Source organism: Clarias gariepinus, chromosome 1, assembly GCF_024256425.1.
Source record: "Clarias gariepinus isolate MV-2021 ecotype Netherlands chromosome 1, CGAR_prim_01v2, whole genome shotgun sequence".
Taxonomy (NCBI): domain Eukaryota; kingdom Metazoa; phylum Chordata; class Actinopteri; order Siluriformes; family Clariidae; genus Clarias; species Clarias gariepinus.
In genome coordinates this window covers 34,303,032-34,326,059 of record NC_071100.1, presented here as the reverse complement: position 1 = coordinate 34,326,059, position 23,028 = coordinate 34,303,032, and the positions used below count along the sequence as shown (strand labels likewise).

Sequence of the window (23,028 nt, the reverse complement as noted above, 5' to 3'; positions counted from 1 at the left end):
CAGTCATCTTTTTGTGATACTCTATATGGTGTTTTAGACTAATTAACATTATTTGCACAAGTATTTCATAAGTATAAGTATTTCATCCAATTCAGGTTTATATTTAGCTGAGGTCAGGTTTATATTTTTTGCTAATGCACTGCTAATGATGCTATGCTTTAGAACATTTATGGCAAACTGTGGCCCGGAAGCAAATGGCATTAAAATGGTTACTTTAAGTCCACAGAACTGTTTTGCCATGATGTGAAAAATAGCCTAAAGAAATGATTACTCTTGTCTCTAATCAGCCTTGACCCTACAGTCGTCATAGACCACTGCACTTCATCACTCCATGAGTGGGTTTCAGGAAATCTCTCTGATCCTGCCCCTGTTGAACAGCAGAAGGCTAGTGCATGGCACACAACAAAAACACTGCTATCTCGTTGACAGATCTCTGCTTGTGCAGGCTAACTGAAAGTTGGCCCATTGTATAACCACTGTGATGAATCATGGTGTGTACTGAGGACAAGTTCAAGCCATACTGGATGTATCAAGTTCGGAACTCCTCTGTTCCCCTGAGTGATGAATTTCACAGTAAATATCACATTAGGAGCCCAAGCGCAGATATTGTCCATATGTCTGCAGACAATGCCTGTGGTCTATCTCGTCAGACGTTACATCTTGCCTACTCAATTTTCCAAACTAAACAGAACTAAACTAAATCTTTGTCTCAGAACTGAAGAGATTAGTCAGTACTGAAAGAAAGCAAATAATGGGGTATTAGGCATTAATTTAAACTATAAATTATTCTTTTCCTGTTCTCTCATGTTCTTCCTGTTTCTGCTTGGCAGTTTAAAAGAATGAGAACACTTCCCCCAGTAATTGGCAATAGATACTAAAAACAATAATAAACCTTTTTTTACTGGCTGTAATACAGACTAATGCATTAACCAAAAAATCGACTTTACTTTTACAAATGCATTTGAGGTACTTGATCATGAAACACAAATTAATTTTGGAATATGAAAGATTCATGTTATTTATTAAAGGAACCTTAATAACTCTTAACTCTAGCTATGTCTTATTTTGACAAGTAAATTATATATATTATATATTGTACATATACTTATAAAAACCATTGATTTTGACTCACTGTCCTATGAACACCTGTGTCCTTGCTCATTCATACAATTACCAAATCTGCCATATACAGAATGTGGGATTATAAAGAAAACATAAATCATACAAATACAAAAAATGGTAACATTGACAATCAAATGGTTGCTGATGCTTGATAAGCTGGTTAAAATTTTTTAGAAACTGCTAATCTGATAGAAATTTTTGTGCACATTGCCTGGTCAGATTTTCCAAACTTTAACTGCCCAATGTGTGCTTGTGGCCACTCTAGCCTCATTATGGTCTATACGACTGACACAAGTAGAACCCAATCTGGTCTTCAACTGTTTTAGCCCATATGCCTCTAGGTTTAACATGTTGTGTTCTCTATGATGCTTTTTTGCTCACCATAGGTATAAAGAGTAAGTTATTCTGGTAATCTCAAACAAGTATGGCCATCCTGTGCTGACCTCTTTCAACAAGGCATTCCACTACATTCAACTACATTCCAACTACCGCTCACTAGATGTTTTTTGTTCATCGCACCATTCTATGTAACCATCTAGAGACTACTGTGGGTGAAAATCACAGGAGATCAGCAGTTTTTAAAATACTCAAATCAGTCTTGTGTTAGTCATACCACTGTCAAAGTAATTAAGACGACATTTTCCACATTCTGATGTTTCACATTATCTGAAGCTCTTGGCCTGTATCTGCATGGTTTTACACATTGCTCTGCTTCTAAATAATTGGCCTAATAAATAAATTCCCTGAATGGGGAGGTGAGTTCATAATGAAGTGATTGGAAATTGTATATAGAGTCATCCTATAAAAAGAGGCTCTTAAAAAAAACATGTGTACCTGTAGGCTAGGGCCCAGTTATCATTTTTTCTCAAGTCAAATCCCAAAGCCATGATTTAAAAACTGATTAAATGTCTTGGTGTATTTACTAAATCATTTAAATAAAAGATGTTTTTCCCTACCTAAAAAAACAACAACAAAAAAAAACTTTTTTTATCCAGCAAAGACAACATAATCTGCAATAATCTTCTATCATGAGCCCTGCATATGACTCTTTCAGCACACCATAAAGTTGAGAACCTCACTGATGTTTCATATTGAGTAGTCCACCTCTACCCAGTAAACCCCAAGTACAAGCTGTGGGCAAGACAGCAAACCACCCCTGGAAAGCGGAGAGTCTCTTAATTTTACCAAGAGCCACCTTGTGGCACTGATGATTCCTGATAGATTCTGCAAATATTTTATTTTTTTCTAATCATCTCTGCTCCATGAGAACTTCATTTTAATAAACAACACCACATGTCTTGGATGTCTTCAGAAAACCATGGAATTTTGTTCATTTGACAGGCCGAATCTCTAAGCACAACTTTTGACTAGTTAGACCTTGGATCTTGGCCAGGTGCATTGCATTGGTATGTCTTTTATACTCTTTTCCAAAACCTATTTTTTCTCAAGCATTGTTTATTACTGCAAAAATAATTACAATAACTTGATTGTAAAAATTAATTGATTGTTTTCTCTGTTCCCCCAGGTGACTACTGTTGAATGCTGAAAGAGTTTATAAACTGTCATAAAAAAACAGAAGTCAAAATACAGAGGAAACCTAAGAATCGAACATGTTCTATTTTCAGTACAAAACCTACATACCATAGGCTAGTCAACATTTTAAAAGTGATTTAATCATAATAAACCATCATAAAGCATGACCTATTGTGATTTTCCTTAAATGCAACTTGGATACAATATATAAAATGGTCATCGTCTCTCACCTCATCAGTACCCAATCTACTGTATGAATCCCTGTCATCCCAGTACTTTTAAACATACTGCCCATATTTGTGTACTTGACAGTGGATAACTTGATCTTAACTGACATGCTTCATCAAATCATTGCTAGAAAACTTTCTCTAAATGTGTTAATCTTAAACAGCAGTATCGCATTGCTGTTAATTAGAGTAGCCTGGCCCCTGTAAGAAGCTCCATGTGTGTGTGTGTGTGTGGGGGCGGACAACAACAACCAAACAATTCTTAGAAAGAACACATGACACATTGCGGTTCCAACATAAACTGTTTCTAATAAACCAGTGCTTATACCCTAGTAATATTCTGCTTTAAGTTAGAATAATAAAAGTGTGATGCAATCTTCAAGTAATTTTCCTGTTTTGAATTGAAAACCAGACTTTTTGTTTTTTTCGAAAATTACTATTGGACACCAAAATAATGTTAAGCTTGGTTTTACCATGTTAGACTCAGTTGCATGGTTTGGCAACCATCAAGCAGAATATTCCAGGGAATGACCCTGATCGAATGATTTGTTTTTGCAAATGATTACAGTAACTTTTAAAAAGCATCTACAGTGAATTCTTTCCAGATTTTCTTTATGGCCAATCCCTACTCACCAGTCATGTTGCTCATATTATGTGACAATGTATAGGTCATTAATAAATGCATTTCTTTTGGGTAGTCTGCTCTCACTCTTCTCTTTTAATAGCACTTCTGCTTATTTGAGTGTTTTGTATAATTATAGTTATTTATGTGAAGTTTAACATGTAATTATAGTTAGTAATGCCATTAATAATCAGTATTAAAAGTAATCAATTGGTAAAAAAATGTTTCTCACTGAATTAATGTATATCATTTAGTATGGAAATGGACTGGATAAGATACTTACCATGGGGCCGAGCTCTCCTGGGGTTCCTGGGTCACCCTGTAATAGAGGAGAGGGGAAATCAACATAATCTCTAATTCTAATACCTTAAGGGACTTACACTACCGTTCAAAAGTTTGGGGTCACTTTCTAACTCATGATCGTTTCTGATTTTTATTTCTTTCTACATTGTAAAGAAATGCTAAAGGTGTCCAAAAAATGCATTAATCTCCTTTGAACAGTTAATAGTGACATGTGTCTGCTACTTGTGCTCTGTAAAGACTTCATAACCTCCTGGGATGGGCTTCATGAGAGCCAGTTTCATTATGGTGCTTTTTGAATTTTGCAAATGCACTTGACAATACTGTTCTTGCAAGAACTATTACAGAAAGGTTGACCTCTGTGTCTTAAAATAACAACTAACTGTTGTTTTTGTTGTTGTTACGTAATTACCTAATTCCATATGTGTTATTTTATAGTTTTGAAATCCCCAGTATTGTTGTAGAATGTAGAAAATAAATCACTAAACAAAAACAAAGAAATTTGCAAGTGACCCCAAACTTTTGAACGTATGTATGTATATATGTATGTATGTATGCATGTATGTATGTGTGATAGATAGACAATCAGATAGATAGATAGATAGATAGATAGAGAGAGAGAGAGAGAGAGAGAAATAGAAAGAGAGAGTACTTAATTAATCCCAAAGAGAATTGTATTGTTACAGCAGTAAGTTCACATAATATACAACATTTGGCAGCAAACAAGAATTGCACAAAAAATACAATTAAGATGCATTAATGAACACTTTTAACAATTTACAGTGCATTAATAAGGTAATACTTGTGTCAAATTTAATGGGCATTAATGAGGTAAAAAATGCTAACATATAATATATGAATATGAAAATGCTGCTTCTATGTTCATGTGCATGATGATTGTATATACAGATGGGAACGAAATTTTACATAAGGTGCCCAAGGTGCCCCAGCAAGTAATAAAGAATGATTCAGCAAGTATGTAAGCCACAAATACTAATAAAAAAGAGGATGTAATGAATGAAGGATGTGACCATAGTGCCATGAAAACGTATCGGGTTGCTGTAACCCTGTACCCTGAAAAAGCGGGAATGAGATGCTGTGTGAAAACGCTATGCGAACATCTTTCTGTGTTGCAGTTTGTGAAGCAAGTGTGTATCAAACACGCCAAATCTTGGCATATATAACCTCGGTCAGGTGACATTATCTGATGAAGTGCACCTGCTTCATCAGATAATGTTCTAAAACATTCCTCAGATCAATTTTGTCTGAAAGGACGTCCAGTCAAGCAAGCAGTGCGGCATTGGAGAGCAGCATCTCGTTACCGCTTTTTCAGGGAACAGGGTAACGGCAAAGTAACCCGAGACGTTATACCAACGCCGCCGCACTGCAAGTGTCTGGACCCCCAAAGTTGTGTAACGTGTGCGCACACAATGCCAAGGAGGTCTCAGAGCTAGCTCTGAGAGGCTGACTCGAGGACCTGTGAGCCCGGAGTAGCATGAACATCCAAACTATTGAATCTCACAAATGTCTGCAGAGAGGTCCAACCTGCCGCATACACACTTGCTGCGGGGAAACACCTCTTGCTAGCGCAATAGATGTGGCAATCCCCCTGGATGAATGAGCCCTGTATCCACAGGAGAAGTGTGACCACGCGCCTCGTAGGCTAGGGCAATAGCATCCTAAGTGAAACCTTTCTGCTCCTGAGCTGTAAAGGCGGAGGACAGAGGCTTCGAGGAAGACATGGTCAAAAATGAAAATAGTTCCGGTGAGAATGCAGAATAGCTCTGACTAGCCCAGGGCCAAGGTCTGGGCAGGATGGGAGGCCTGCAGATCTCCAGTTCTCTCTCTAGCGGTTTGGAAGGGGTGTCAACCAGACCACATCAGTCAGAACATTACAAGCCGAAATAGCGGCCACATACATTCTGTGGGTACTAGGGCATAAGCCTGAGGACAACTTTTCTTGCAGAACTCCAGAACTGAAACAATTTGGTAGTGGACTGTGTCTACATGTTTCGCCATGCACCACTTTCAAATACCCTCACCTGGAGTGCATAAGTTCCTCTAGTGCGTGAAGGTTCCAGGGCTCCCCTCTTCATATGCCCTGGAATGTAAATCGCCTTAAGGGACAGGAACTCTTCCTGTGCCCAAAGCAGAATCTGGTGCGCTAGCTTATTCAAGTGGCGCGAGCACAGTCCGCTCCGGCGATTATACACGAGACTACTGTAGTGTTGTCCACTCGCACTAGGACATGGTAGCCTCAACTGCTGGAGGAGGTGTTTCAGGGCCAAAATAAAGCCATCAGTTCGGGGCAATTGATGTGCCACGCGAGAAGATGGCCTCTCCAGCTCCCTTTGCAGAACAGGAACTCGTCCTGTGCCCCAGCTAGGACAACATCCCAATGTCGAAGCGCTAGCTCCTGAGACCAAATGGAAGGACCCAATACTGGTAAGCTTCGCCCCCGATAGCGAACCCCAGAGTATGTCTTTCCTATCCATTCACAAGAAGCGCCGATGCGCGCTGGGGAAGTGGATGGAAAACTTCCTGATCCGGCGAGGGCACGAGAGAAAGGGGGAATTCCGTGAAGCATTTGAAACAAAGTGTGGAGATCGCGCTCCTAAGTAATCTATCACGCGGAGGTACGGATCTAACAACTCCATCATATCGGTGAGTTAATACTTTTAAATTCGCTTGCACACATCACACGCAATCACAATACGGTCCTAAAGACAAAAAGATCTGAGGAATGTTCCGGTTCACTCTTATTTATAACCAGCAGGTGCGCTTCATCAGATGATGTCACCTGTCCGAGGTTGACCATGTGTGTATCAAACATGCAAGATTGATACACATATGCTTCCTAACCGGCAACAGAGAAAGATGTTCCCATAGCGTTTTCACGCAGCATCGAGTGTAGCTTTTGAAAGGGAACAGAATGTATATGAGCATATTTATTGTGATGTCAGAGAAAGAGATCCCTCAACTGACACAGAGCAGAGGTCTTGTAAGATCTAATTGCAGTTAGCTGTTGTCACAGCGGAGCTGAAGCAGTCTCTTACTAAAAGTGCCCTGCTGTTTAGTCAGTATGTTGTGGAGGGGATGTAAGGTGGTCTCCATGATGGTTAACATGGTAATCATCACATGTAACATGCTTCTCTCCACAACCAGCTTTAAACATTCCAGGGGAGTGCCCAGTATTGAGCTAGCCTTCCTAATGATAATAGTAATACAGTAGTAAGGTCAGGCACTTGTGTAAGATGAGAAGGCCTGAGATGCAGGCAGTGTTCTAGATCATTGGTTCCTAAACACTGGGTCACAACCCACAGGTACTGTAGGTGGCAGGAAATTTTATTTAGGTCACCATTGATAGTCTCTATCATACTTTATCTGGCTGTTAGAGTGAGAGAAAAGGAAATAAAAGGAGTCCATTTGTGTCCATCTAACTTGTACTGTATCTTTTTTGTCAGTCACCAGTAGCCAATGTGAATTGTGATGGGTTGACATTTTTAAAAAGTGGGACCCTAAAAAAAGAGTTTGGGAAATGGATCCTGTCTGAGAGTTCAGTGAGTTGAGGTCAGTGTCTGTTTAGATTACTCTAAGTTCTGACCATGTATCTTGCTTTGTGCACAGGGACATTGTCATGCTGAAACAGCTTTGGGCCCCTTATTGTCTGCTTCCAATGTTTTGACAAGAACCACATATGGGTGTGATAATCATGTGTCCACAAACCTTCGGCCAAATAATGCATATACTGTATCATTGATTTGCCAAGTTTTTGGAAACACAGCATGTTGTAATGCCTGCTCCTTAATAAAATAACAACTCAAAATGCTGACAGACCAGTGTATATCAAACTGTTCCATTAATACTTAATTTTTTTATACTGTAATTCTTTTTGGTACGTACTTTTCTTAGTTTTCTGGAGTTAGAACAATAATGATATTGTCCGGAATGAAGAAGCATTTAACTTTTTACATGGTTGCTACAAATCAGTGAACACATCACTTTGCAGTCCTTGGAATGCTTTATAATGATATATAATTGATATATTTTTATTTTTATTTCTCCTTTTTATCTTTCTCAGAACGTACATAAATTAACACACTGTCCCTCTGACAGTATTAAACACATGGAAAGAGTTATGTTTAGTGGAAAGCAGAAGTAATATAAATCAATTGCTGGGGTACAGACAGATTGTTGGAAGCGGGAACATTTTTGAGATGTGAACTTGCGCATGTTGTGGGTTATGGTGTGTTTGTTGCACCCTGCCTCAAGGTACATTTTTTAGTCAGACTCTAAGAAACAGTAAACACTCACTGGTAGCCCTGGCGCTCCCCTGGGACCATCCTTCCCTGTGTCTCCTGGGGGTCCCCTGGGACCAGGAGGACCTGGTGGTCCAGGAGGTCCTGGAGGGCCTGCTTGCCCCTGATCACCCTGAAGAACAAATGATACAACATAATATTGCTAATACTGAAGTCAGAGCATTAAATAGCACTCAACAGGAATAGAAATACTTCCAGTGAATGAATAAAAAGGCAATGAGAGTAGCTATCATGAAGAGCGATAATGAATCATAAAGTTGTTTAAATCAACTAAGTACACTATAAGACAGCAGACATGATGTTAGCCTTCTGTTTTAATTCATTGATTTAAGACTGTGGTCTATGGTTCTGCTTTGAAATGTTCTTTCTGGAATTTTAATACATGTATAACTGAATTTAAAGATTTCCAGATTTTCACATTAGTCTGAAAGATATTTATATTTAATTACAAAGCACAAAAAGATTTATTTTATTATTCTTGTATACAATGTATGCACTATTTAGTTTAACATGGCCTCAAGAAAATAAAAATTGGCGTATGTATGATTCAATTCAATTATCCTCTCAATGTATTAGTTTGACTTAACGAATTAAGAAAACTTGGTCATGTTTGGTTAATCTGTGCTTTTCTCTAAATTCAACATGCCTACAATTAAGTTGAATGAATAACCTGACTAAGCACTTCAACTATAGCTCAGGTTTAGATCATAAGTCCATTATAGACAGAGATTCAGTCATTAACATCTACTTTCCCTTGGATGCATTACAGAGGTATATGAATAACTTCTACCTTCCATGACATGGCTGTAAGCAAGAATATTTAAACAAGTATATAAAGGGTGCATGGGCTTTACCATCGCCAAATTAATATTATTGTTAAACACACTGGGCATAACTCAGTGGGCGTATTATTTCTTCAGTGAAGGGCACAACTTTATTAAATCTAGAAATTAAAATTATGAGCCTTGGTTTAGTATTTCATGACCACGTTAAACTAAATAATGTGCATAATTTAGTATATCATACAAATGAAACAGAAAATGTATATTGTGGCCTCTACAGGGCTCTGTATTCAATTTATCAATGCAGTCACTCTTTATTAAATGGAACATTTTGTGTTCCATGGTAGACTTCCCCACTTAACTTGCACTGATAGTTCATCTGGGGCGAATACACATAATTTTTTATTGACCTCTTATAATAAATAAATCTTTGGACATTCTCTGTTTGCCACATTCAAGGACATTTAAAATTACTTATTGCACTATTAATGATTTTCTTTGTAGACAGTTTAAAGCAAATAAAAAATAAATGAGTGCTCAGTAGCTATCAAGTTCCACTACAAGCATAGAATGATTGTTATTTATTACTGCATATGTTTTGTTGCCCAGGCAGAACCAGAAGAACCAGAAGAAAATGAAGGGAAAAAAACTGTGGACTACTGATAGAGAAGAGTTAGGTCAAGCACTACCTTAATGAGCCGACGCTTAATGAGCTGCTGATCAGCAGAAAGAAAGCCATGATTGATCTTAGGGAAGACCATCTGAGCAGGAGTGAGAGATCAAGAGGTCGGAGGGCAGAGGTGGAAGAGGAGATAGTTGGATGAAGTCCCAGAAGAAGAAGAAATAAAAAAGCATAAACATAGATTAGATCAAGTGGTTGAGACAGGCCAGAAGTTCAGTGCCTTCAAGCATGAGGAGAAATTCACACTTTTCTGCAGTGATGGTTTTTAAAGTCTAGACTATATTTGGTCCCAGATGTCTGAATTACCACCTCAGGGGTGTTGGGACACCCACTTAGACTTCATCAGCCCCAAGAAACATGTCAATTTTGCCTCATTGAATGCACTGTCATCACAGTAATGCTTAGTGCTAAGCCAGACCCCAGGAGCTGCACACACTGAAGTGATGGTTATTTTTTCTGGTCATTTATACAAATATATGACTGTGAAAATATATATATATATATATATATATATATATATATATATATATATATTTTTTTTTTATTTTTTTTTTATTTTTTACAAGGTTTAAAAATACCCTGTAGTGAAATACCTGTGGTAAAACATGGGCATTCACTCACATGGTTACTCTCCAGACCATATCTTGGTTGTTTTTTTACCAGCCCTAAGCCTGACCTAATCTGACTCCATATAGCAGTGGCTCTCAACACGTTTCTGTATTATGTGTGTTAGTTAGAAAAAAAGACTATAGGCCCTAACTCTTTGTGATTGTGGCTTCCAATGAGAACAGAACTGTTTATTAAAAGGAAATTTCAATCAACTGAGCTAATAGAACACAATGAGAATGTAAATTTGACCTATACTGTAGATAAGCAATTAACTATTTTTTATGGTGGTTTTGATTCTCCTAAGTTAAGGAAAGTGCACAAAAATATAAATAAAATTAATTAAATAAATAAAATAATAATAACAATAATAATAATAATAAAGCTCCGCAAAGTGTTCTCCATTGCACCATACATACAGTGTTCTAGTAAATTATCTTTTTGGAATGTGGCTAGCTTCTTTATTAATTTCTTTTATTTTGGTGTTACTCATCCTGTTGAAATAACAATTATATAAAATTCTTGTGATCAAATTGTCTTGCTTTGCACATCAGTTAAACTAGTTTTTATTTCATGTGTTAATTTACTACGGCATTTCTATAACACTAAGTAGCTATTAGGCTAGGTGACTCAGCCATGAATTAAATTTTTGATGGTGAAATGTACTTTGGCCTTTAGCCATGTTTAACAGTCTTTAGCAAACGTTTTAACAAATCGGTCATTACAATGAAATTAACGAAAAAACAAATTTGGTTCTGTAAAAGCCCTTGCATGGTTCAAGTTTGAAAACCACTGCTATATAGTATTTAGAAAAGAGCTTGTTCTTTCACTGCGGAAGCTGCTTGACATGTGTAACTGTTGTTGATTGGACTTAATTGATTAAATCAATTTGTTCTTCTGTTATAAACTTGGTCTTGACAGTGAGAAGTTCTGGTTATCTCAGTGTGTAAGCCATAGAGTCTGGCTGAGCAGCTGCGCCACCCGAACAAACCTTTACAGTCAGGATTTGATTGCTGTGTAATGCAGCCATGGAGGGTACACCAGGAAGTCCCTGGGGACAAAATTGCATAACAAAAACAACAACCACATAACATGATAATATGGATTACGTAATCCACTGGATAAGTCCACTGAGTAAGTAGCACTTTGGAAAATTTAAGTTCAAGACATATCGCCCATAAGGCTACGTAATTTGCATTTAAACCAAAATATCTTTTATATGATTTATAATATCAGATATATGGTAATAAATGCCAGACTTTCCATGTCTGGTGCATCACTTTTTATCTGCCCATCTGTTTTAAGTGACAATTGAAAAAATAGTTTGAATGTTTATTTTGAATGAAATGGTTTTCCAGGAAAAATGTGGCCATATTTTTATGTCTGCTCTGTCATCCCAACAGAACCTAAATGTCTGGTATATATCTATTAAAAAAACATTCCAGCAATTAGTTGAACAGTGGTTTTTAAACAGTTGTCATAAAAACGTGGGGAAATACCATGTTTATGGGATATTCCATTCTACCATGTTTGGGAAATGGCATAGGTCATTTAAAAGAGGAAAGCTCAGGAAACAGCTGTCTACTGTTTCGGTGGATAAGTGAAGAAGATATTCTTTCAAACAAAATTATAATAAATCTAAATAATGAGACATCACTACAGGATGAGTTACTAACAACCACAGACATCCTGACAATAAAATTGGACACAAGCACAAGAGGATCACTGAGAGATCTTCTGACAGAAATACTGCCTTGGCCTTTTGAGTTATGTAGCGCTCCACTAAACCTGGAGTGTTGCCTTTGCTTCATTTTGTTAGTTTTACAAAAAGCTTGATCAATTTGCCTGGAGGCAGTGGGACTTTGCACTGATCCCACTACATTATATAAGAAGACTGTGGTTAAAATAAGCTGGGTTTATATGCCATTAGTTTGGCCACATAGTAACTGTGCCCGTGTTACAATAATGCCGTTACCAGCAGAAAGAAAAATGTCTGACATGAGTTAACCAAAATGGAGTTCAGTTTTCACTTTTCTCCTTTAGTCTTCTCCTTAGGCTAGGAAAAGAAGAGTTACGATGCCTCACTAGATTATTTTCACTTATCCTCATCTTATTTTTGTCCTCCTTTGCACCGAGAGACCAAAGTTTAGTTGCCATAAAATGATTATCTATATTTCAGTGCAGATGGTTTCAATACATTTAAATAAGTGTACTGCCTGAATCCTGAAGGTAGCTCTGTGTACTTGGCTTGTCATGCATTTTACAAACCTCATCAGACTGATTTTAAATCAGTTTATTTTTAATGACAGCTTGGCTTCTGAATCATAGCATGCAAAACTTTTTTTTGTCCTGGAATAGACTTTGAAATGTTCAAAATTGAATAATGCTTCTGACATTTGTGGAGCGATTGCATACTGGCTAGGTTCTAAGATCGCTTCATTCCAGTAAAGCAGCTCATCTTAAGTTGTACATCTGCAAAACTACACAAAAATACTTCCATTTCTAGTTCTAAATGACAATCCTAAGTAAATTTGTCAGGACTCTAAAAGTTCAGTCAGGACCTGTATGATGTGTATAACTCTTGTCAGAACTTTTCCAAGACCGTTGGTTCATGTGAAAATGGAAACTGATGGATCCTAAACTAAGCTACTCTTTTTTGTTGGTGTTGTTCTAAATAATCATTATTATTTCTAAGTTACATGACATTACATAAATTATGTATTTACATAAAATTTTTTTTAATGTATTTGTACACCTAGCTAGAAAATGAAATACAGCTGTACATGGTAAAGTACTACAACTGAATATTAGTTTCCTATTCCTTTATTTCTCCAAACAGACATTGTCTTCACATCTAATTATTTAAAGCCCATCTTTGCAATTAAAAATAAAATTCATAGTTAGTATCTTATAAAAACTAGTCTTTTTTTAAATTATGACACAGAGCCCAACTTAGTAAAAAGCTTCTGTCTGTGCAGTAACTCAGAGTTAATGCAAGAAGTGTTTTTTGTGGTTAGAGTATAAATCAAATTTTCAAGGAGCAGGAGAATGACACAGCCTCAAAGTGATACACAGTAAACCACAATCAGTATGGGATTGCTTTTTTGCAACCCAGGAACATAAGCGAGAGCGTCGCATTGATGAAAAAGTTCAGAATTGGCTATGTTCTGTCATCATGAGTTAAACTCAATGTCTACCCGCTTGTAAGGCAAATTAATTAGAGACACTTTTAGTGCCTGGTCCCATTCTGGAGTCTATCCAAGATAATGATAGATATAAAGAAAAGGCAGTGAGTAACTAGGCAAAGAGAAGGCACATAACGCAATAAAGACAGATAGACTTAATAGGCCAGTCACAATTAAAGGAATCCCTGCAAGCAGATACTGGAATGAGATATCTGAGTGATTTATTCAATAATTTGCCAGCTGTGGCAAAGCGTGGACTTCATAATCATTTTATAAGAGGTGTGAATTTATCAAAATGTCAAACAACTGGGATGGAAATAATTACGTTCTTCCAATGAGCTCTCAGTTTTTAGTGCTCATATGTCATTTTGAAGTAGAAAAGCATCAGCTATATCAAATTACAATAAACTCAGTTACACTTGTTTTTGTTCCAGCCAAGCTTCCTCTGTTGAGGGCAGTCAGTCCCACAGAAGCAATCAGAGGGCACTGACCTTCCTTAATGGCTGCCTTAGGTGTTTATAGTTGAACCCTCCTGTGCCTGCTTTACTTATTCTAGTGAAGCTTCGTTGTGCTTGGAAAGCTTAAGTACGCACCGTCAACCAAAAAAAAAAAACATGCATCTCAAACATTCCATGCAATACCCACAGACATAACACAGATTTCTCAACACAAAAAAGAAAAAGTGCATGCTATAGAAGACCACATACCCGCGGTCCCTGGTCTCCTTGATCGCCCTATAAAGGAAAAAAGAATGTAAAATTGTAGAATACAATTAGGTAACATCATCCATACAAATGGACAGTGAGGCTGGAAGAGGAGCACCACCGAGACATAATTCAAAATACACTGATGAGGAAAGCTAATACGGGCAGCCTCAAAAATTCATTGCGGCTGAGGGGAAAATCACTTACCATAACAGAGACCGAGGCTGACAGGGGTTTAAAAGAAGGGCTGAGGTGAAGTGTAAGTAGAAAATAGGAAAGTGTATATATACTGTACAGTATATTGTATATACTAACATATAGGGAGAGGGATTTCCTAATTTGTCTTATTGTGGTTGAAAACACGAACATCCTCATTAAAGGCACTGGTTTCTTCTCTATCAGAAGTTGGGTAATGTTATACCTTATATTATTATAGATTTTAGTAAAAGCATAAAAGAAAACCTTTAAGTAATACACAGTCATACAGTACACATGAGTCATAATGTGACTGCTGGATTCTAACATTTTTATTCAAATATTCATATGTAAAATATGTAGGACATTAGGATTGCACCACTTTAGCAATTACAGTACAGTAGGCAGTGTGAAAATTACTGATCGAAAATTATCGTTGATCTTCATATAATTTCATTCAGTTCATCATGCTATACAGAATCATGTAAATGGACTTTGCCACACTGATAGACCTGCATTTCCTGAACACCAGTAGCCAGTTTTACCCACTTAACTTTGGTGGTACTTAGAGTTTGAGTGAGGTATGTACTTTATAATAAAGTGATGTATTAATTTGTAGGTGCTCTTATTTCTTCTTGGTTTGTCAATCTAAAAGTAATACAAAGTACTAGAAAGTCTTTCCAAATATTTTCTGGAAATACCCTAAAGCCTGGATTGGAACTTGACAAACTCTCTGTGATGTCACCCATAGGTTTTCTGAAGAGCAGTTTTAAAACTCAACTTTGGAAATTGTTGCCATCTCGGCAGGAACTCACTTCATGTAAACCCTGGTTAATTTATGAATGGACTAATGGGCAGAACAAACGGAGCCTGGTTGTTGGCAGGAACACATCTACTTACCTCAGTTATAACAAGCTATGTAGCTTAGCTGTAGCTGAGCTAAAGTTATTTATTTATTTTTTTAAAAGGCTAACATTAAGTTACTGGGGGCCAGGGGTAGCTCAGTGGTTAAGGCATTGGACTACGGTTCGGAAGATCCCAGGTTTAAACCCCACAACCACCAAGTTGCCACTGTTGGGCCCTTGAGCAAGGCCCTTAACCCTCAACTGCTCAGATGTATAATGAGATAAAAATGTAAGTCGCTCTGGATAAGAGCGTCTGCCAAATGCCTAAATGTAAATGTATATGCTAACTTTAATTGGCATTTGTTTAATTTACGTCACACATCTACCTTTGTTATCTCCTGCATTTTTTGTTTTAAGGCTATGCATTTAAGGCAATAAACCTGTGGCCAACATATTTCTAAATGCTGTCTCATTTGAGCCACTTTCTATAGAAAGTTAAATATATTGGTCTGATATGAAACAAGGTAAAAAAGCAATATAGAAAAGAATTGGCAACTGAGTGCAAAATTGTTGCTATAACAACAATGCTTACCTTCTCGCCTTTCTGACCTGGTGGACCCTGTTGGGGATTAAAAAAACAACAATAAAGAATTAATGTTTTCCAACTCATTCTTAATATCTGTGCAAAACATTTAACCACAAATTTGCATCAACAAACACAAGCCTGTAATGAAACCTGGGTGCAGTGGGAAGCATCGCTGCCTTACCACGGCAGGGGTCCAGGTTTGATCCTGAGGTTGGTTATCATACGTTCAGAGTTTTCTGTATGTTAACATGGCATGTGGTTTTCCTTCCTCAAACACTCTGGATAAATTATTTCCCCCCCTTTTGATACTCCCAGTACAGATCATACTACATGTAATATAGTGATTGTTTTGAATATCATTAATATTGTCAACGTTAACAAGCTCTATGCTACAACCATGTGACCTGTTATTCAGAAAAAAACTATTTTTTCATCTGTCACATTACACCATAATTGAAATTTTTATTTTACTAATTGCAACAGAATGGCACTGTATACCTTCATGGTTAAGGGTTCGATTCCCACCATGGGTCTTTGTGCGCAGTGTTTGGATGTTTTCCCCATGTTTGGGGGGTTTTCTCTGGGCACTCTCTTTTCCTCCCACAGTCCAAAGACATGCATATTGGGCTAATTGGTGTTTCCAAACTGTAGTGTGTGATTGAGTGTGCTTGTGTCCCTGCCTCATGGCCCGAGTCTCCCGGGATAGGCTTTAGGCCTCCCACGACCCTGTATATGCTAAGTGGTATAGAGAATGAGTGAGTGAGAGTAAATGCAAAAGCTCATAGGCCTCCTGTACCCATTACCATCCTTCCAATGAACATTTTCTTATATAATTTTGTATTAGATTAAATATAGATAGCTTTTTAATAACCCTGGAAACTGGTAAATCGTAGTTTTTTCATCCAAAGTTTCTATGCTGCTCTGTAGAGTGAATTGCTTTACTGGCATTGAGGTAGGCATCATTAATTTCTGTCTTTTTTCCCAATTTTGTGATTGAATAAATAGAGTGAATGTAAGGAGGAAGCCTCTAAAGGCACGAACACATATGGCTTTTGTGTTCAGACTTAAAGGTTTGACACTGAGGAAGTGATGGCACAGCCAGACACCTGCAATCCTCAGAATTTTTTCTTCCCCAGGGTTTCTCTGAGTGAGATGATGTGTGTGATGACAGCACAAACCTGACAGGAATACTTACTAACACCTTACAGTGTTTTTCATTCAAAGAGAAGGAAATTGTTGTTTGCTAATTTAATGGGGTCAGTGACCATATTAACTATTATTATCCTGTTATAAATGCTCATGTCTGCATCAGGACATGTACCAATTAATCAACTAAAGACAAAAGCCTCGAAATTGTGTCTCCTTGTTATTTGTGAGGCCAAGCTTTTTTTGGCGTTTGACATTTTCCTCTTAAAACACAGCGTGTTACCATTACCTAAGTCACTTCATCCTGAGTCTGACATTTCATAGATCAGTTCCAGCTAATACTTTGTCTGGACCTGTTCCTTTTGCTCCTGAACGCTAAGCAGGTCTCCCAGTGAGATGAGAGAAGGTGAGAAGAGAAGCACAGACATGATGTTAACCTCTAACTGGGCTGTATCAGACCTTGTCAGGTTCATGAGCACCGATGTCTATCAGAGGTGTATTAAATCCATTACCCTTGAGCATTAAATAAACATGTGTCATGTTTTAGAGGTGAGGTGGATGCAAGTGCTGTTACACAAAAGCAAACAAAACACAAACATGACACATGTACAAAGAACATTAGAAACAGATAAGAAAATGTGTGCATCTGCAGAATGAAAAATTGAGTGAAATGCAGTTGGCTCATTCTGCAAACTACAAAAGTCCATAAAGAAACCTATGATTAATACAGTAAACGTAAATGCAATGTAAAGAATATTGTTTTGATCATTAAGAGAAAAGGTAAAATCTGTTGCCTTTTTCCACCCCACCAGAAGGTTGTGCTGTTCAGTAAAATTTAAACTATGAATACATTTTGTGCGAATAAACCAAACACATTAATTTAGTAAAATAAAATATCAATATAAAGTATCATCGTGTGCTGAACAGAACAGTCACAAGCCTCTCATATTAGTTAATTCACTGATTACCTTTTTGACTTGGAAGAAAAAAAAACACTTAAATCTGCCAAAAGAATTTCCCTAAACAGTAGTACAGAACATAAAATGATTAAAACTTTCTATGATCAGTATGGCTCATTAATAGTTTGCAAATTAAAGTTAAAAAAGATGTGTCTGATAAACTTCACTGTGCGCTCTCATCTGACTAACAAAAAGCAGTTCAGGAGTAAAAGGCATTACATGGTCTCGATAAAAGATCTGCACGACCAAAGCCAAAACCACAACGAACCGAGAAAGACCTCCTACAGCACATCTGATTAAGTAGATATTCTGAGTATTAATACAAATATGATATATTTTTACTTCAAATCTCTGTTTTTGTAAGCACTCTTATGCCTGATCACTTTAGATGTAGCTTTGGTATGAGTCTTATCAAAACTTTGTAATAGCTTGCTCAGTTTGGCTTGGCTTAGAACAGACAATGCACAAAGAGATCATCAGATTATCGAATAGCACTGATCGAAAGAATTTGCCTATGCGCGCGCACACGCACAAGCACAAGCACACACACACACACACACACACACAGGACTTTGTCCAAATAAAGCAAGTAACAGTTTGGCCTAGATATATATTTTTTTACTTTCTTTATGCATAAGTCAAATACAAAAGTCAAATTGACACAAACCTCATCTGGGAATCTACTATCTTGCATTTGTTTGGATAAAATATTGAATGTATGGTTTGACAAAAAAAAGTTCTTTGGCACATTGAACCAAAGGTGCAGAGAAAGTAGGCCATTCAAGCACATCAGTTAAGGAAAAGCATGTTTTTCTGATTGATTGACAGACTGTTCTAATAAAAAAGCATAGGGGTCACATGGTACAATCATATCGGCCACATGTTACATCTGTAACAATTAAGGCCACACTGACATATTGGTACAGGTATCTGTCAAAAAAGAAAATGATTTTTCCTTACACTTTGTTGATCCACAATTAGCATGTCAGTGTCTGAAAATTGTCCCACTGTCTGTTTAAAATGTTCACTAAAGGTAAATTGAATCGTCTTTTATGTTACCAGGAGTACATAATGTCTTGCTTTTCATGGAGATGGAAATTACATATACAGTACTTGCCTAAAACTTTTGCACAGTACTCTACCTGCTACAGATAACGGCTAACATAGCCATTCTTAAGAGCTTAACAATTCTAAGTTACTCTTTAGCAGATAGTTGCTACCCAATAGCCTTTCCCTATTTAAAATAGCTTTTTAAAAATGGCATCCGAAGAAAGGCAGAGCTTGTGAGAGAAGAGAAGAGCTGAGCAGAGAATTGAGACGTGATAATTTCAATCATTGTTCCAAACTAAATGAATACACAGTGTTTATTTCAAAATATAAATAACCTTGTAATTTCAAAATATGAATATAAATAATATAAAAACCCATAGGGAGGTGAGGTCTCCTATTGTCATTGACTACTGATGAAGTTTAAAATTTATCAGCCTAAGGGCCTGGGGCCACAAGCAGATACAAGCAGCACCTCTGTGTAAGGTCACAATAGGGCAAAATCTGATTTGCTTTTTAAACCCAAAGACATTCCAGTCTGAATGTTTTTAGGCAGTCAGACTAGAGGCCCATCTGAATAGACTGAATTTTGCATAAAATTCCTCTTATATACAGTACCTTCAAGATGCAAATGTGAATCTTAGTAGGTTTAGTTACCTTGGCAGTTTGGAAAATTCTTGTTACTTATTCTGTTTAAGTATCTGGTGTCAATAATTATGCAGTAAAGGACTGCACAAACAGAGCTAAATTAAAAACTGGAAGAAAACCAGGAGGCCTCTGTTAGAATTGACCAACATAAAATTGATGCAGAACCATCTGCATTTCTTTCAGAAACTAACAACAGCAAATGAAATAAACAAAGTTCAACAAACAAATTGGCAACCATTATTTCTCTGCAGAATGTGGTCAAACTGTGGATATTATTAGTATATTTGCTGAATCTGATTGATCCAAAACCACAAAAAAAGGAGTTTAGCTGTGCAATGTGAACATTTAGTGGTCCTGTACTGATTGCAATACTAATTGTATTTCTGCGACATCAGCGACAACAATAACAGAGGTATATACATACTGTCTCTGTATGGAGGCAATGGTCAGACTGTCTCTAGGAAACCATGTCTAGTATTAGTAGACACTAAGGACCTTGGCTTATGCCACCATTAAATATTACCACTTATTCCTGACACAGCAGGTGAGGGTGAATCAGACACCTATTTTATTTGCTCTGTGCCCTGGCAAAAGTTCAAGCAGAACTGTTATCACATATACAGTAGTATAAGAAGCTTTCAAGTGGCACAGTCTTCCATGAGCTCATGCTGAATGAACCATTTCCTCTCATTCATTCATTCATTAATTCATACAATTTTCATTTGGATTATATCCCAGGAACACTGGGAGGCAGGAAAATATTTTCCATGGCATACCATTTAAATTGCATTGCTTAACAGACATTCACAAACTCACTCATTCACCCTTAGGGTTAATTTAAAGGAGCCATTCTACCAATTGCCATGTTTTGGTAGGTTGAAGAAAAACTACCACAGGCAGCCTATACAGACACAGAGAAAACAAATACAAATCCGCTAACCAGAGATCAGGATCAACCCCAGGACAATGGAGCTTTGAAGCCCCAAATTTTACCTTAGTTTACAATGCCAAATCCATTGGCAGTGGATAACTTTTACGAGGTAACGGGGTATACATGTTAGTGAGAACATGATATGACGGTCCACACAAATGGAACATGTGTATAGTAGGGTTCACATAATACAGTCTTGGTAAAAGATCTTTTATTAAGGTGTTGACGAGACCCTTCTGTTTTAAGGCATCTCCTCATAGTTTGGCTTACTGAGAATCCAGATGAAGTCTCAGATCAGACACTACAACCAAAGCCATGAAATAATGGAAGTCAGATAATATCTCAGCTTTCAGCCTGTTTATATAAAGACAATATTCAAAAAATGATCTCACATCTCTCCCATATTTCCGACCTGGAAAATCAATTTATTCCCTCAGGCAGACTTTTTTTTTTTTTTTTTACACAGTATGAACAATACATTTTTAAATAGCACTGAGGTCGAAGCCAGAGACACAACATGTTTTAAAGTATATCTGAATGGGGACTGGATTTACCATTTGTTTTTTTTGTAATCGAGAACAATGAAGGGGTTTATGATACTGTAAGTATCTGTAAATATACAGTGGTTATGGTTTTAAATTTTTTCAGCACAATAAAGTAGAGCTATTTTATGTGTTATGGCAAAAAGAAATGGTCTTGGTATGTAAGGAATCTGTGGTGTCTACATTTGAATGTTTTTTTTGGTCTTAAATACTTAATAATAATAATAATAATAATAATAATAATAATAATAATAATAATAATAATCATAATAATAAGTTAATTATAACTTACACTGAAAGCAGAGTTATAATGAGCAAATTTTAGTGTCATGCACATTGCGTAAATCTTACCTACTTCTACACTTTTAATATTGAGACAATGTTGAGTGCGTAACACACCAATTGCTAATTTTTATTCTTTGTTAAAATATACTTATATTCCTCTATAAACTGATTTGACTTATGTGAGACTGTTTGTTTTTGTAATTAAACATCTTTGTTTATCTCTCTTCATCTCTGTGCATGTGCTTGTCTACTTTTCTCTCTTTTTATCATTAATTACTAAAAATGCATAGATTAAAAATGCTATGTACCATTGCTGCAAATAACAAGTTGATATGGTTTGCAATGTTACCAATTTTCAACTGCCAACAGCTGTCAAACACACACATTTATATCATACATCCAAACAAAATATAAAGTGTATATTATTCCCCAGTTATGTCAGACCTTAGCTATTAATATGTGCTTTGCATATCTCTCAAGAAAAAGTTAAAGTTTGGAAACATATTGTCTGTTGATCACTGAACATAATTGACATTTTGAAGGCTGTGGGCAAACATCCAATGTCCTTAGCCGTTCTGAGGCCATTTGAAAACTAATCATCACTGCTGATTGGGGTTAAAATGTACAATTTATTTTCTTGTAGTAGGCTAAATTCTGCCACCACATTATCAGAAGGTTGCTGACTCCATATTGAATTTAACAAAGACCTGGGAGAGGAAAAAAAAACTCAAAATCTTTGAACACCATCACGGTTAGTATCTTAGTGTATTAATAATAATGCTAATACTGATGTATAGACTGAAAAGTATGAATAATAATGAAAGAATGATAATGATAATTGATAAACATTTATTAACATTATTTTAACCAAGTAATCAGATTCATGAATAATAGAGTGATTTGCTACTTTTGATTTTCTTCATAATCTTCATTCACCAGCTAAACTCACGTAATTACAAAAAACTAAACATTTTTATAATGATAATTTATTATGTAAAGAATCTTTGTAGCAAATCTTGAGAATAAACACAAAGGCTTAACTTAATTTAAAATTTCTTTTGAGATCACACACACACACACACACACACACACACACTAACAGAAACACTGATCTGTTGGGATTCTTTTCAAACGTAAAGGTCAGGTTAATTTGTTAAATTTTTACTCTATATTTTGTATTAATCACTTTTATATGAATATTTTTGGGTTGTGGAATAAACTTTAAGTTTCCATTATGTCTTATAGGAAAATTCACTTTAATATACAAGTGTTTTGATATGCAAGCACGTTTCCAGAATGAATTATGCTCACAATTTAAGGTTTAAGTGTAATGGCATAAATTAAATTCTTCATGTTTTTTACTTCTTATTGCTCTTTTTTTGTTTCTTTTTCTTTCTTACTCAAGTGAGAGTCATCTCTGTTCCTGTAATCATACGCAAAAAAAACATTAAACCTGTCATTATACCTAATAAAGAGAGGGTTGTTTTTGCCGATGAGATATTTTGTTTGTTTACCACTTCTTGCAATGAGTAAATTTTTCTTCCCACTGTTCATTAATGTTTTTCACTTAACATAAAAAATGCTGCAAAGTTTGACACTTTGTGTTCAGCAGTGCAAGCACAAGATTGGAGAGCTTCCACCAGTTTCTCTGTTGTTGACACGAAGAAAAGTGTTCTATTGAGTTCACTACAGTTTCACTCAGCAGCTCAGAATAAGTGTATGAAATATAAAATCTGTAGCTAGGGGAGATAATACTTTCTAT

At 36.5% G+C, this 23,028-nt stretch overlaps 1 protein-coding gene across 1 annotated transcript in view; it reads right to left on the bottom strand.

Moving 5' to 3' along the window:
• The window catches only part of LOC128518716 (collagen alpha-1(XXV) chain), a 172,005-nt gene that overhangs the window by 43,410 nt on the left and 105,567 nt on the right, over positions 1-23,028 (bottom strand). The window contains exons 5-9 of the mRNA XM_053491959.1: positions 15,715-15,741; positions 14,086-14,112; positions 9,595-9,666; positions 8,119-8,235; positions 3,788-3,823 (exon numbers count right to left, since the gene is read on the bottom strand). Coding sequence (XP_053347934.1) covers positions 3,788-3,823; positions 8,119-8,235; positions 9,595-9,666; positions 14,086-14,112; positions 15,715-15,741 — 279 coding nt within the window. The remainder of the gene's footprint in view (positions 1-3,787; positions 3,824-8,118; positions 8,236-9,594; positions 9,667-14,085; positions 14,113-15,714; positions 15,742-23,028) is intronic.